The 16,260-nt window shown below is 38.0% G+C and overlaps 1 protein-coding gene across 2 annotated transcripts in view; it reads left to right on the top strand.

The window, feature by feature from the left end:
• The window catches only part of CDK14 (cyclin dependent kinase 14), a gene marked incomplete at both ends in the record, with an annotated part of 262,343 nt that overhangs the window by 220,534 nt on the left and 25,549 nt on the right, over positions 1 to 16,260 (top strand). For both annotated transcript variants that reach the window (XM_082015334.1, XM_082015335.1), the window contains 2 exons: positions 3,002 to 3,065; positions 16,119 to 16,167. In XM_082015334.1, coding sequence (XP_081871460.1) covers positions 3,002 to 3,065; positions 16,119 to 16,167 — 113 coding nt within the window. The remainder of the gene's footprint in view (positions 1 to 3,001; positions 3,066 to 16,118; positions 16,168 to 16,260) is intronic.

Below are 16,260 nucleotides of genomic sequence, written 5' to 3'. Positions count from 1 at the left end.
AGGTGTCAAAACTCATTGCTTTGGGTTGCCTAATCCCACCTCATCAAAACGGGGTTGTTTGCTGCTTAGAAGCATCACTTGCAAGGTGATGCTTACAAATCTCTTTATGTTGACATACCTGTAGGCTGTGGCTGTTTCATCTTATCCAAAGCCACGATTGTTTCACTGCTGTCTCCTCCTTGTTTGTTGACTGATAGTCACATATTGTGAATTTCTGTATTGTGCATGCTAAAAATTGCATGGAAGAAAGATGGTCTTATAGTGTTTGTACAATGCATTAAAATACAATGTCTTGTCTCCTTGCCTGAACTACGAAGTGTCCCTACCTTAAAAATGGTAAGCATTTAGATTATAGAAAACCCTAGTTGTTTTTAACCTGTCTGCTACCCTTGACACAAGGTATAAGTATTGTAGGTGGTTTGAGTACTACAGTGCACAGAACTTGTTTGTAGCTGGCTCTTAAACACTCTAACAGCAGATGTGCTGGAATAATATTAAAGAAATGGGTTGGAAAACTAATGAAATGATTGGTTGTGAGTGATATAAGATTCATTACAAAAGTGATATCCCACGAAGACCTCTGTTACTGGACCTGATGTTACTTTGAAAATCAGAATAATCCATTTCTTAGCTCCAAGTACTACAATAAATTGGTCTGATAAATATTGTACCTTGCACTGGAAGTTTCAGCTTTTGTTATCTGGTTTTAATATACAACTGTACAAGTGCCTTAGCTGCCTATGTCTCATCTAACATAGCAGATAGTTAAGAACATACATTTGGCTAGTTTTCTTATATTCATAACGTTTGATGAGAGAATATTCCTTTGATTTGCTAAGAGGCATTGTAAAGTTGAGGACCATATGTCTTAATTTAAACCGAGGCAAGAATCCCTGTTGTTAATGCACGGGCTCCCTCTGCTGGTCTGGGAGGCGCTTGGCACCAGGAGCTTGATTACTACAGAAGCTGGGTGAAAGTTATTTGCAAATTGATTTAGTGACATAGTGTCAACAGTGTCTCCTAACTTCTTCTATGTTTAATGAGAGAGTTGTGCTCTAATGGAATAAGTACGGGTGTTGTGATGAATCAGGGTTGCAGGGCCAGTTTTATCTTATTCAAATGCCGATTAGGACATGTTTCACAAGGACTAAAAGCAATGTCCTACAAACAATATTTACAAATAAAATCAGTGACCTTGCATAGCCAAATAACCACATGAACATATACTGTCTAAGTGCACTGCTACCGTCATCTTTGTTTCTCTGACACCCTGGTGCTCTGCTTTCACCTCCTGCTGGTCATACTACATCTAAATTGGACTATTTGGTTATTGTATTTGATCGTGGAGAAAGATGACTTTTGCATTAATATTCTTAGATTATAAACACGTTAGTATTGTAACCTGCTTAACAAACTTGAGGTCCTAGAGTCCTAAAGCACGCCTTGTAGGTAAGAATTGTATCTATTTAAGAGGTCACTTAGTTTTGCCTCAAGTTTTTAAGCCAGTTTCTAAATTTTATGCAATAAATTTCTGGCAGAGTTGAAGAGAAATTTTTTGTGGTTTAGCTTCCCAGTCTTGCTTCTAAGAATATTTTTAAGCTTGAATTTATCAACATGAACAAATGCTTATGTAGTTTAAGTAGTACAACAAATATTCTAGATTGCTCCTTCCATTAATGCTCTTAATCCATATGTATATTGCAGCAGACACAATAAAATAAAACAAAAAAATCTTTTCAGCTCCAAAGGATTGGGAGTAGATGTCTTGTAGCATGCCATGAAGTGTTACAAACCTTCACATACTTGGACCAAAGTTTTTCCCACTAACTTGGTGCTTGTTTTGTGCAGGTGTAAGTGACCACAGAATATCACAGTGACTCAAGATATGCAGGTCCAAAAGATTTATTCAGAAGATCTGCAGTGCAGGTAGCGACAGGGCTGACAAGGGGTTTTGTACATTTATGACAATGCAAAACAAGCACCAGGCTGGTGTGAAATGCTTTCACTTATATCAGCCTTTTATGCCAGGGCCTGAGCTTATAGCAAATATTGAAAACAGTTCCTAGCATTTTCATTTTGTTTAGAAACTGGTGTAAATTTGTAACAAGGAAGATCCCACTAGTAAAATATCAAACTCCACAACTTATTCAGAAGTGCATTTCTAGAACTGCTACTTCAGGTGTTCCTCTAGGCTCGACTTAAAGCAAGGATTGACAGTTTTGCATCATGGAGCAAAAACAGGTTTGGGAGAACTAAGTACAGCAGTTTTCTCAATTTATTTACGATTTGTGCCAAAGACACAGAGGGTGAACTTTTTGTGTAAGCAGATGATGTAAGATGCATGTGAGAAGTGTTAAATACTTTACTGAAAGTTGGTCTGACTTACACTACAAGAAGGAGGGCAGTTGAAGTGAATAGAAACAAAGCATAATGCGTGAGTCAATAAAATCTGTATTTCCTAAAAATTGACTATTTTTGTGTATACTACATCCATTTAAAATGACAACTATTCTCTGTGCATTCTTGTTCATGCCATGATCTTGGTCATCTGCTTCACCATTTGTGCAAATCTGTCCTAGCATCTATTAGGTATCTGTTCAGCTTATTTAAGCTTACAGGAATTGAAATTATTTCTGAGCTAAAATATCTAGCCTCTGTAACACCAGTGCTCTGAAATATGCAGGTGGCTTGACACTTGTCAATGGGGAAAGTAGCTTTAACATGTATTGGTTAAATGGGCAACCTGACAGAAACACAGCGCTGTTACGTGCTTTACTGACTGCACTGGTACCTCTAAACTGCGGTAATCATTTATCTGTTTGTACCCTCTTCCTCCCCTGCTTGCCCCCAAAATTAAATCTATTTAAAGTTTAGGTTGTAAGGTATATTGAGCTCTTTGGAGGAGTGGCTTTATGCAGTGCTATGACTGGTAAAGTCTTCTCTATTAAAGCAATGTCTGATTTTTAAAATTTTTTTTTTAACCACCTCTTCTTGTGTACAGGTACTTGGAACACCAAATGAAGATACATGGCCTGGAGTCCACTCTTTACCCCATTTCAAACCAGGTAGGTCAAAGCACCAAGTTCATCCAAATTCTCTTCCAGGAAATACAGGACACTGATAACTACATCCTTGCCCACAGGCTTCAGAATGACCTGGTATGCAGTGCATGAACCATAACACACTTGTTCTAGCTGCTTGCTTTTTATTTTGCTCAGGGTGGGGGTTTTTCTTTTGTTTAATTTCTTTGGTTTAATTGCTTTGCTTTCTTCTGCATTTTCTGCTGTTTATTACACTATGAGCTTGTACCTGCTTGTATTCCTCAGACACTGAGTATCATACTTTTCAGATTGCTGGTAGGCTGATTCTTGATTGGTATTACATTTCCACAGGCTGCCCTGAACTTTGAGGAATACTAAAGAAACTAAAGAGTAGAGAAAACACTTTGTGAAAGCTGAAGTTACAACTAGATCATCTGTTAGTACCTTTCTGCAAATGTTCAATTTTTTAATGTGCGTTGCACTTGAAGTTGTCATATTCTACAACCATTCTTGAAAAGCTGTTTCACCTTCTGATACATTTGTGTGAGAGGGAGCGGGTTGTTCCCTAGAGACTGGAAGTACATGGTCAGCTTCATTATGCTATGAATGTATGTATGAGTATATAGGTAGTATATATAGTCTTTGAGTGGGGATCTTAGGTATACTAGGTTTTAAACATGCCAAGCAGGTGAACGAGTAGGAGACATGTTGGCTGGTGAAATACTGGAACTGGTTGTCCAGAGAGGTTTGACGTCTCCATCCTGTTCAAAACGTGACTGGACAGGGCCTGGGCAGCCTGAACTTGTTGGAGCTGCTGTGAATGAGTGTGGACTAGAGGGTAAAGAGAAGGTTAGTAGGTGCATTCAGATGAAGCACTTAATTGGCTCCCAGTATATTTTACTAGGATGAGCTTTCAATTTATAACCATATGACTAAAGTCTGGAAGTGAGTGACAAAATTGACCCAGGAATCTGACTTCAGATATTCTTGCAGGCCTAAGGTCTCTCGCTTAAACTCCTGGTTTTCCTTTACTGCAGATGATAGTTCCTTCAGCTTTAGTCAGTGACAGCCTGGCATCCTCTGTCATTTAAACCTGATTTCCAAGCCATCTTGTAGGTTGGAGATGAAGAAGTTCTTTCCCTTTTCATTCCAGCCTGTATTATTCGTCGGATCTGCAGGATCATAGTGGCTTCTTTGGGGCAGCAAAGACACGGGAGGTGGAGCAGAGGAGTTGAAAAGGACAATGAGATGTAGGCAGAGCTCAAAATAAGAGAGCAAGAGAAACAAATACATTGTGGGGCTTACCCTGATAGTGACACAAAGTCTTGAGAAGAGGGAAAGCAGACAGCTTTCTTGCACATTGCTTTTCAGTCTCTGTCCCAGTGCTATCTTATTGCTGTATAGTGAAATCACTCTCTAGTGCTCCATAGTGAATTAGTAGAGCTTTTTTAAAAAGTACAGTTTTTCACTGAAATACTAAAAATACTACAGTGTTCTTCCCTAAATCAGTGTGTCATTAAGTTTACAAGTTTTTGTGTTTCTCATTCTTGTTATCAATTAAAAGGTAAAAACATACACAGAATCATTACAGTGGTTTTTAACAGCAGTCCAAAGACATTGTTTTTATCCAAGAATAGTAAAGAGGAGGAGAAAACCTGGAGAAGTCAGTGAGCAATCTTCGGGTTTGTTCTTGTTTTTATTCTTCTGTGTGATACAGAAAAGTTTTGAACAGTAGATGGCAGCCAAGAAATTCCCTGGTTTCATTTTTCTGTTTCACTTCCAAGTGTGTTAAGGGATGTGGGTTTATTACCACAGAAGAACATCAGGAAATAAATCCACAATAGGCATTTCATTAAATCTAATTTTTATACAGGCATTATGTTAGACTTGCTTTTATTTTCTCCATCCCAGACTATGGATTTTGTCAGCTGTGAATACATAATATGTATATAAACACAGAATGGGGACAGGAGGAAAGACACCTCCAAGACAGAAAATGGTCACTCGGTATTTTCACCATTTCTGCATGGTGTGGTCTTTTTTATCTCGGATCCTTTCCACATCTGTGAAGTATGCAGATTTGCAAGTCAGAGTCATTACTATTCTTGCTGGCAATTACTTAATCTTCCTAGGGCCTCTTAATGCAAAGCACTGAGCTTCTTAAGTCCCGTACGCCGTGGAGGTCTGAGAGCACTCCAAAGGAAAAAGCCCTCTTCTGTACACATACTATGTTCTGCACTCCCTTTGTGCCACCCTATATCCTTCCTCGCCATGGTAAAAGGTTTTTTTTGTTTGTTTTATGGTTTCTTATTTGCTATAAGGAACCATAGGAATGCAATAGGAATAGGAAGCGTAATCTAACTGGGCAACTGAAACTTGTCTTACGTACCCCAAAACTGAGTAATTGAACTTTATGCTGGTAAAGTGTGGAATGGTTAGAGCAACAAAACACACAACCTCAAGGATCATACTGGTGTACCAGCATATAATGCTCTGCACAAAGTGCTCTGACCTGTGGGCTGGGCTGAATTACACTATTTGCTCATGCCATTAGGGTCATTGGAGCTGTTTGGTCACGGATACCAGGTTCTCTGTTGCTTCTTAAAAAATGCTCTACTTCATGCCATTCTGTGCACAAAAGTTTTCTGGCTGTGGCAAAACTGCATTGTCGCCTTCCACAGGTGCTTAGCCAGCCATGCTCCCCTCCCTGTTGGTCTGAAATTGTTGTTACACGCTAGAGATTTCCTCAGTGTACGGGATGGAAAGACTCTTCTTTCCCAACTGACTTCTTTGGCACAAAAATGGAGGTTAATGCTTTAATAATACATTTAAGGTGACTTAATCTTTTCCTTTCTTTAGCAGAGGAATGCAAGAGAGAACCTGAAATGTCTTGCCAAGTCTGAACCACTTCCATTATTCTTTAAGATTTGTGAAATTACTGCATTTAAATATAGATGATATGGGGTTAAGTAACTTCTGTGCTTTGCCTGTCTTTGTGAGTTTTAAGACCGATAGCTGCAAACGAAGTGTGATAAATTGAGAAGTGCAGAGAGCACTGATGATGAAAATTTCAACATCCACTCAGGCAAGGCTTTAACGCTGTAAACTGAGTTCTGTAAGTGTAAAACAATGGGATTTGAACAGAAAGTATCAGTAATAAATAGTTACTGTAGTTAAAAAAATGCTGGGCACATTAAATGCCTGTGGAGTTGGGAAGACTATTGAGAATAGAAACAAAATTTCATTGTATTTCTTGTTTGCATACAGACTTAAATAAATTTTCATGCTGTGATTTGATAGGGCACAGTCCTGTGCTGCAGAGAGCTAATCACAGTTCACTAGGAGAAACATGTCTGAAAAACATGGCATTAGTCTCTTATCTACTGGAGTGGCCAAGGGTCTGATTATTATGGAAAGCAGCCAGTGCATAAACAACGATGATCTCTGACATCTTAATATGCAGGAACATTTCTGAGGCTGAATGAGAAATGTGTTCCTAAGGCTAGCTGTGGGTGGCTCTACATCATCTAAACCCCTAACCTCAGTGATTTTAATAGCCTGTAATTGTGACAATGAAACAATCATAATTTTTTTTGCCATTTAAAAAGTCAGAAAACAACTTGTATTTTATCTGCCTGCTTTGAGATCTTTGATTACTTTCTATCTTACAAACATTCTAAGTAATATGGGAGGTATTTAAAGCTAAAAGTTGGCCCGGTCTTTGAGCTTTCTCTGTGCCTCAGCCTCGGTCCTCTCAGTTTGTGTTTGCACCTGTGCACACATGCACAAATGTCCTGCTTAGTACATTACTTAAGGATAATCTAATGCATTTGAAAATCCTGAAATACTTCAGAAATGTTTCAGTAACTTTGGGTTACCTTGAATTCACTTTGAAGCTGTTATGACTGCTATAATCTTGAGTGGGTCTTCCTGTACTCACATATCACTAAAGAAACGCAGCCATTCTGGATCACTGTGAAAGTAAATTATCTGCCCTCAAATATGAAGGCAGTTTGAGAAAATTATGAAGAAGTGTTAGTTGTGTTTCAATAAAATCTTGAGGTTTCATCCAACTTAGAAGCCCCATCTTACAGGTTATTGGACAGAGATGCTGTAAATGATGAACATGACCCTCTGACACATGACTTGGGCAACATGTTTTCACCATTTATTCTTTTGTTACAATACTTGAAGAAATATGTTTATTTGCTGCACTAAAACAGATCCAACCACCAATCGTATCACTGGACCAGTGTCTCCAAGAACAAAATGAAAGCAGGCATCTGCTATGTCTCATCTGCATGAGTGGAGATGAAGCAGTATTCCAAAGCAAGCTGCTTCCTTACCAGTCTTGTGTCTGAGTCTTCCTGATTTTTGTGTATTATTCTCTCCATTGTCACTAAATCTCCCATTTTTCTTAGTCTGGAGTCTTACCTTCTCTTCTTCTCCAGCCATTTCTCCTGGATTCAGAGTCTTTTCCAAATAATTGAGCAAGATAAGCCTTTTGTATCAACAGCTACACTGAAGTCAAATTTTTACTTTTTCTACATTGTCAATTAGTGTTTGGGAATGATGCTGCGTAACCTCCATCCTGGGAAGTTAAATTGAGATTTATCAGAAGGTACTGTCAGTGAGCAGAGTGGGAGAGGTAACATATGGTAACAACAGAAGATAAATGAAGTGATGGTGGCCATGAAGAGATGGTGATGGTCAAGAAAAAGTAGATCTTCCTTGTTAGGCAGGTGGAGAAAATGTAAAAATGCTTTGTAATGTTCAACGTGCATCAGTTTTCTTAGGAAACTGTGAAAGACAGTTAAATATTTAATTTTGGGCTGATGGTGTGGGAGCCTGAACCTCACGATCAGATATAATATAAAATAATACACCTGAAAACACGCCTTTATGAGAAAGTAGAAACATCTACTGAGGACTGGTTTTTAAAAAAGAATCCCTAAAGTCAGGATGAAAAGAGTTAAAAGAAAGAGACTCTCCTTAAGGAGAAAGTAGAAGACAAAAAGAAGCTAGAGGGAGAAAACAGCATTCATAGGAAATGCTGCATAACACAGAGTCTGCCAGAGACTGACAGGTATTTCATGGATTTATTAAAAAATCCCTAGTCTGTGACTGACAAAACCACTGCAGAGCTGGTGTTCTGACTCGGGAATTCTTCTTTGCTTCCCAGGTGATCAATAAATACAGATTTAGTTTAGAAATATGATCTGCCTACCTGCATCTTAACAGCAGATTGATAGCCAAGTTTTTTCAAAGGATTAAGTCTTCATTTAGACTAGGGCTGGTCTGAGAGACTAAACTCCTTTGGCACAAACCCATGGAAATACTGTATATAAGGACATATGGCTTTTCAAACTTTCATAACAGTTTTTCCTGTAGAGTTTCCCCAAAGCCTGTCAAGAATTCATTACACGCTGAATCAATATCTTGGTTGTTTACATCTACACTGATGCCAGGGAATGTTCCTAGGCAATGTGGGAGTCTCTGCTCTTAAACTGTTAGAGCAGCCTCTGTCAGGCCTTTAGCTCATGACAACTAGTACTTCCAAGTATGTAATTCCTGGGCATGGTTTGGGAGTTCGTGTGGGCTGGGGACCACTCCCAGTAAGAAGTATGCCTTGCATCTATATTGGGGGATGGCGGTGGAAGGGGTACTGCTGTTCTATGGACACAGGACAGTGATGGTGTCTCAGCCAGACAACTGTCCCAAGCACAATTAACTTACTGGTGTAGATGTAGTCTTCAGGAATTTGAGTACTTGAAGAAAGAAAGGAGAGGGAGCTGTAAAAGAGAATTCATTTCAAATTTCCCCCCCCTTTTCTTTAATATTCGGTGTTTCCTCAAGTCTCTGGTATCCATAACCCAAGGGAAGCGGAGTTGTCAGTGTTTTCACCATTCTTTAAACAAAATTGCATGAAACGGAAAAGTTAAAGTAACTGCTATACATGCAAGGGAGCCAGGGTGAGCCCTGTTAGAAGGTGGAGCCATTTGCTATAAAAGCCCAGGGCTTTAGACAACGCTGACTATTGAAATTACATTTTCTATTCATGCTCACTAGAGAATGTAGAAAACAGCATCCTCTTCACAGAGCCTGTGCCCTGCTAACGCAGGTGCTTTTGGAGGGGATGGGAGGGGAGGAGAGGAGAGAGGAGTGGATGGGGAATTGAAGTAATTTTTCTCAAGACATTTGGCATACAAAAAAGCAAAGTTTAACTCATTATTACAATTAACTCCAGTTGTGGATGGACTTCAGTAAAAACTCTAATTGCACATTAGTGCTGCAAATAGTGCTTGAAAATTTTGCTTGTCAGCATGGATGCTTGTCTTTATATCTGTAGCTAGCATAATTTAAATATTTTTAGGATGGAATCTTTAACAAAAATATCATATGAGTCTTACATACCACAATACAGTGTTAGCCACTTTAGACTTTTTATTTAAATGTGAAGAAAATGTGTTTAAAGAAATTGTGTGTTAGACTTTTCAAAATATTAATTATGGTGATGTTTAAATATTTGCATTTAAGCTAATCACATTTGGTTTTAAATAGAGAAGAACATTAATCAAGGAATGCATATTAGCCAGCATGTTTTGATTAACAACATGAAAAATGCCTTGAAGTCAAACTGCATTTTAAGTTCTTTGGTTTAGACTAGAAGCTGATTATCAATAATGCTAAAAAGGAGCTAAAAAAATCAAACTGTAGTCTGCTTCTAATTCCTTATGTAGCTTTTCTTGCCTATTCTAGCTCCTTTCAAGGCAAACGTGGCAAAGGTATAATAGGTCATGTGTTTTTCTGCCTGATAAAAGAGAAAAAACCCTCGTCTTGTTTTATGTTACTTAAAATGCAAGTGCTTATTTTTTCAATTCTCACAGCAGACCAGCAGTTCCTTCAGTGGTCTGCTAATAAGCTCACCAGTGAGTTCTGCTGAAATTTGCTTCTGTTTGAACCTGCCCTTGATGCAGGGCTGTCAGATGAAGTGTGTTTATCAGGCAGATAATGATGTTTGCAGTGGAGAGCATGTAGGTATATATGTGGGCACACAAGTGAGTATGCATATATAACAGTGTAGCTGTAGAGCGGTTGTATAAAGGAAATAAATAGAAAGAAATAAGAAATACTGTCTATTTCTTACAGAAATAAAAATACTGTCATTTCTAAGACCACTTAATACGGCTGGGTATAATAGATGAGATTTCTGGCACAGGCTTTTTTTTTCACCCTAAGTCTTCAAGCTGAGTACAGTTTGGGAGCAGTTGTTTTAGGAACACAATTTTTTTGATGCCTCAGGTTTGCCAAATCAACCAGCCGGAGGAATTTCCTCCCTCTCTTCCCTATGGTTGCTCACTTCTGCTTCCATTTTGCACTTGTTATTCCAGTAGCTTTGTGGATGCTACTATTCATGTGGCACAGTTGTAAAAACTTCCTTGGCATTGAGTAAGCTGTGCTGCAAGGTCTGAAGCAAAGAGCAACTCAAAACCATTTACTGCTGGATGAACGTTTGTGTACCTGTGCCACCCAGCATCTGAGTGGGTTGTGTTTGGTGCCCAGCAGAATGGCAAATCGTGGCGCCGAGGCTGGACTTATGAAGGCGTGGATGTAATACGTTGGCCCACTCCTTTTCTATGCTCTTTTAAAATCTTAAGAGTAAATGGTATGCTACAGGAAGATCTTGCAGTTGGTACTTCTTTCCAATAAGGAATACGAGTACTGTATGTTTGGTCTTATTTATGCAGTCCTATGTAGAGATCTCGTTACACAGTATTTGATTGTGAACGTGCCACTTAATCAAGATTTGGCTAACTTGGCTGTGTAAGAAGCAAATGGTAAACACTTTCATGTGCTGTGGGTTTTAAACAATACCAAAAATCTCTTCCTTCTTTTGTTTCACATAAGCAAAAATCACCTTTGACTAGTGAAATACAGCACCCATGTGAAAAGCTAGATCTTTAACAGTGAGACATGGTTGCTAGGGAGGATGATGACTGTATATTTGGGATAAAAATGCAGAGGATCAAATTTTGTTTCCCTAATTTGTTCCCAAAAGATTTGCAAATATTTAAGTGTTTGCATAAAGGAAATGAAAATTACACTTTTTATTTTAAATTTCAGATGAGCTTACTATGTCAGTCTTCCAGTGTTTTTATTCAAAATAAGCACACTTAATAATAATAATCTGAAAAGATTTGAACTCTAGTGTATATAATCACAAGTTGAACTATAAAAATTCAAAATACATCTGAGATCAAATCTTGATCTGTAAATGTACAGTTTTTCAGGTTTTTTTAATTTCCATGCTGGTAAGAGTGAGCAAGATGGTGTGCCTCATGGTCTTGACAGTGACTTGCATGCGCTGGAGGATGGTTGTGTGGGTGGGTGATGATGTGAGCGTCTGTGTGAAATTCTCGCACTGTTTACCATCCAGTTCTGAGGGAGAGGTGGTGAGTTTTCACTACATGGGGTTTCTTCCACAAGATTGGACCTAGATTTGGATCATCTGTGCTGCTGCCTTTCGTAATGTTGTCAGGCAAAGATTTCTTTTTTGGAGGAGCATTCATGGTAGTTCTGTGGTATTCTCAGGATCTCGCATACAGTCAAGATCTACTGACTGCCATTACTGGTTTCTCTGATCAAATCAATGGGACCATCTAAAAAACAAAAACTAAAGCTATGTGCCTGAAAGTATCATAAAATGTAATATCATGCAGTAGGTCACAATCACATATGCATAGGTTTAGATTTGGTTGTGTTAAATCCACCTGGTATGAAAGGACAGAGGCATTCATAGAGGTGTGTGAGAGTTGGTCGCTCTGAAATGTGACTCAGAATCAAACTTGGGGATGTAATTGTGAGAGTAAATTCCAGTTCTGTCATTAATTGGACACAAGCAGGAGATCCTCAGGTAAAAGTTGGGATGTTAAGTTACCTCTTTTTTTGCCTTGTGACTGCAAGATTGGTGTTCATAGCTACGTAATATTGTGGTTTCACAGTTCAGGACTTAAAAAACTGGATCATGATGGAGAAGCTCAAGGACAGTTTGTTGTAGCTTCTCTGTTCTGGCAACTCTGAAAAAAAAATCAGCTGGTTGTGTTATTGTGGTTTTTATTCTCTAAAGAAGGATTAATTCAGGAGAGTACTAAGAGCTGGCATATACATGTGGCTGGGCTTAATTACCACAGTAGTCCAATTTAGTTATACTGTCCATGAGAGTTAACAAGACTCTGGTTGCAGCCATGACCACAAAATTGTGTAGGAAAATGTGAGCTGTATTTTATCAATATGTGGTTTCTTTCCATATAAAGAATTTAAAGCAAGGAGCCTCTGATCTGCTTGGAGTAGAGGGGAAAGATACCAATGGTTAGGAGAAGCATGGTCTGCAGTCACACAGCATAGAAATGGAGTTTGAAACTAAAGACTCAGGACTAATGTTTGCCTCTCGATAGGCAGGGTTTCACCTATCCATGTTTTCCCCCTAGTTTTCCCTCTCCCTGCCTGATAAATATGGTGTATAAGGTACTTATTTAAGAGAGGTTTAGAGTAGAGCAGTAGACTGACTAAAGAAGGAAGATTCCCTTTGAGAAGTTTCTTCATTTTGCTTATGCATGCCCCTTATGACAGCATTTAAATAACTGGTTCCAGTGTATCACTTTTTCAGTAAAAACTCATCTGGCATGGCACAGTTTTTCAGTTTCTTGCAGAACTGAAACAGATCTTTAGATCTTTGGACATTAAGGCCTTAAGGCAATTTGGCCAAGTTGTTGATTCTGTGCTTTCCTCCCACAGTGTAAATAGCTTAAATTGATTAAAGTGAACCTCTGACAGTCCAGTCAAGAAAATGTTGTATATGTTATTTCTCAACCATTTTAAGTGGATGTAGCTCTGTTGAAGTCAGTGTTTTTTGCCAGTTTGAACCAGCTCAGTATCTGACAAACATATTGCAGAATGACACATAAAATCAAAATCTGTCTTTCCCCAGTTCTACTTTAGCTTTTCAGCAATGCTTCCAGTCCAGTTCTCTTTCTACACAGCACTTTTCTGCACCAAAATAGATTAATGTGCAAATCTGCACTTTATTAGCTGAACTGCCATGCGTATCTCAAACTTGTTGTTACACGGCACTGCCTGGCTGCATCTTACTTTTCAGTCCTTTGTCATAAATGAATGGACAGTGCTATGGTTGGACTATTATAAAATATAGAAAGTCTTTATTTTCTTCTAGTTTTTATGGGTAAGTATCTGCTTCCATATATGTTTTTAATTCACATTTGTACACTGAAATTCAAGGGGGAGCTTAGGTCCTGTTGAGGCCAATGCAACTTAGCTATTAGCCTTACTGGAGCTCAGGCTTTTCCTCTGGAGAGCAGAAGCTGAATTAGTGAACAATAGGTACAATTTGAATTGTAATGTTCCTCTCCCTTGTAAGTTTGGGTCGTACTCTCAATGCCAATACGATGCTTGAACTACTTACTACAGAACATGTACTTCTGTATTGAGTTTTTATTTGTGGATTGGATATTGGATATTAAAGCATAATCACAGGCACTGACTCCAGTGCCATGTTACTGGTACTGAACCACGGCTGCGTCTAATAATGATCCTGAGTGCTTTGCCTGTTTGATTTAAAGACCTGCCTTGAGGCATTGGCACATCTGTAGTAGATGCATTGCATGCAATGTATAATAGAGATAAAAAGAAATTGGCACTTCCTATAGTTTTAATCTGGATGCCTCAGGTGTGGTAAGTTATTTTGTTGTAATATGTGAACACAAAAAATTGTAAGGAAGCCTCTTCACTTGCTGCTCTCAGTAAGAATGTACCCAGCAACTTCTTTTCCTCCCCCTCTTCAACCCTTACATTCTGCACTCATTGAGGTATTGAGACTTAACAGAAAATAGAGAAAAAAACCTACCACAATGGTTTAAATTGCTTTTCCTTTTTATAGTATCCAAGCTGCTAAGTGCCTGGGATAACTGACTTTAGCAGTAATCGGAAAATACAGTAGAGCTTCTAATTTACAAAATTTAGGATAATGTGTCAGTAGTATGGTATCGAATCTAATGCTTCTCAGGTTCACACTAAGTAATATGGTAGCATATTCAACAATGAGACGTATTAGAAATGAGTTCCAGTATGTTAAGAAATGTGCACAAAATTGGCAATAAAAATATTTCATTTGGGGAGATACATTTATGGAGCAGTACGTTTTCTGTTAGTAAAATGTACCACACATCCTATAATTTATTTCTTACAATATCCTAATCCTAATGACAAATTAAGGTTTATAACACTATATAACATGTTTCATAAAAGTTCAACCTAATAATTTTAGTTTGTTGAGAACTGTGTAATGATAGCACATCAGAGAGTTGCTGAGACTCGTCTCTTTTCTTAGCTAAACATCTTCATTCTGACAGAAGTCAGCTAGGTGCTACTTTACAGGTCATCTACAATAGTCAAATATTTTCCAAGTGCAGAAACTTTTTGTTGGTAATACAAAGAAAAAATAACCCAAACAAAAAAAAACCACCACAAAAAACCTTTCAAACTTTTGTATGTTCATCTACATCTAAAAGCCTTTAACAGTATGACTATGTAGTTAGCATTCCTTTGCTAAGAAAGTTGAGTAAATTTAGGTACAATATTACATAAGTGATATTTATAATTCATATTGGTGCTAAAACTAGTTATAGTGATGTAGCTTCCAGTTTCCAGTACATTTGTCAGACATATCTAACAGGAAGTGATTTCATTGCCTTAACTGCATCAGTATGGTTAAAAGCAGCAAAATTTGTAAATGTGAAATGGCTCTCAGACACAGTTTGCAGGTCTACCATTTACTGAAAACTTCCACCAGGGAAGACAATGAGGGTTGAAGTTTCTGCATACCTCTTTTCTTTTTCTTTTTTCTTTAGATAAAAATAGGTATAAGAAACAAAATCATCCTCATTGATGCTAGGATTTTGTATGTGTTGTAGTTTTTGCTTCTTTAGAACTGATTATGCATGAAGTATATATGACAACTTTAGAACTGACATAAGCAAAGTATACAAATACAGGAATTTGAACACAAACCGGTTACATTTATAGTTTTTTTGCACGGTAAGATGCATGCATATGTGTGTCCATATATATATAAAAAATACTGTTGTGACTGTACAGTGTGGCTATTAATTGTCATGCTTATGGGTGGAGAAGAAGCAAAACTAATTTTTGAGTTTTTATGGAATATTTTGTAACTTTGTGACTTCTTCATAGCAACTAATGGCATCACACTAGGGTAGTTGGCCAGGGCGAGCACCAGTGTACACGGTAGGATTTCAGTGCGATGAGGCTGCATGGAAAATCTTATTATATTCTCCAGCTGGATTGCATTTGTTTCTTCCTGAGAGGCACTTAGCTCCTGCTCAGGGGTCTAACAGAGTACTGGCTCTTCATTTCTGCAGCAGCTTTCATAACATCTTCCGCTGCCAACTAGAGTCCTACTGCAGAGCAAGCATCTTCTTGGATATGAGAGATAGAAAGTACTTCTATCTGAATTTAAGAACTTAAAAATACTTGAATAAATAAGCTGTCATTGTACTTGTTACTTCTGCTCATTATTTATATGTGTTCTTTAAAAAATGGACTCTTATGTGGCTGTCATGTTTTGTGTGTCACACAGACCCACACTTACTCTTATGCCTCCTGAGGAGCATAAAAACATGACAGTGAGGCACAGGGAATTGTATATTGGTGACGAAGAAAAAAATATTAGATTTCAGGCTTCTTTTTTTTTTTTTCCCCAGCAGTCAAAAAATAGTTTCGAAGTAATTGTATAAATTTCAATTTCTGGTGATGCTGCAGTAAACGAGCTTCAGGTCATGATTTTTTAATTTGCTTTGTTTTGTTTGTTTGTTTTAGCAAGTTGGGGTCTTTTTTCGGTTTTCTTTCCCTGTCTTGGGACTTGAGCTGCAGTAGTTACATAGGAATGATGAAATTATTAAAATTGACAGTAGATAAATATATTTGAAAAAAATTCCTGGTTTTAGCGTAAATAATTGAATATGTCTCTTCTTTCTCTTACAGAACGGTTTACACAGTACAGCCCTAAAAACCTTAGACAAGCATGGAATAAGTAAGTCTCTTTTTTTAATTACTCTTTTGACTCTTCAAGGATATGATTCATGCCAAGCTGAAGTTATCATAGTTAACTTTAAAAGGCTCTATC

Source organism: Phaethon aethereus, assembly GCF_964289735.1.
Source record: "Phaethon aethereus genome assembly, chromosome: 2".
Taxonomy (NCBI): domain Eukaryota; kingdom Metazoa; phylum Chordata; class Aves; order Phaethontiformes; family Phaethontidae; genus Phaethon; species Phaethon aethereus.
Note: the sequence above shows the minus strand (reverse complement) of the source record. Positions and strands in the feature narration are given on the sequence as shown.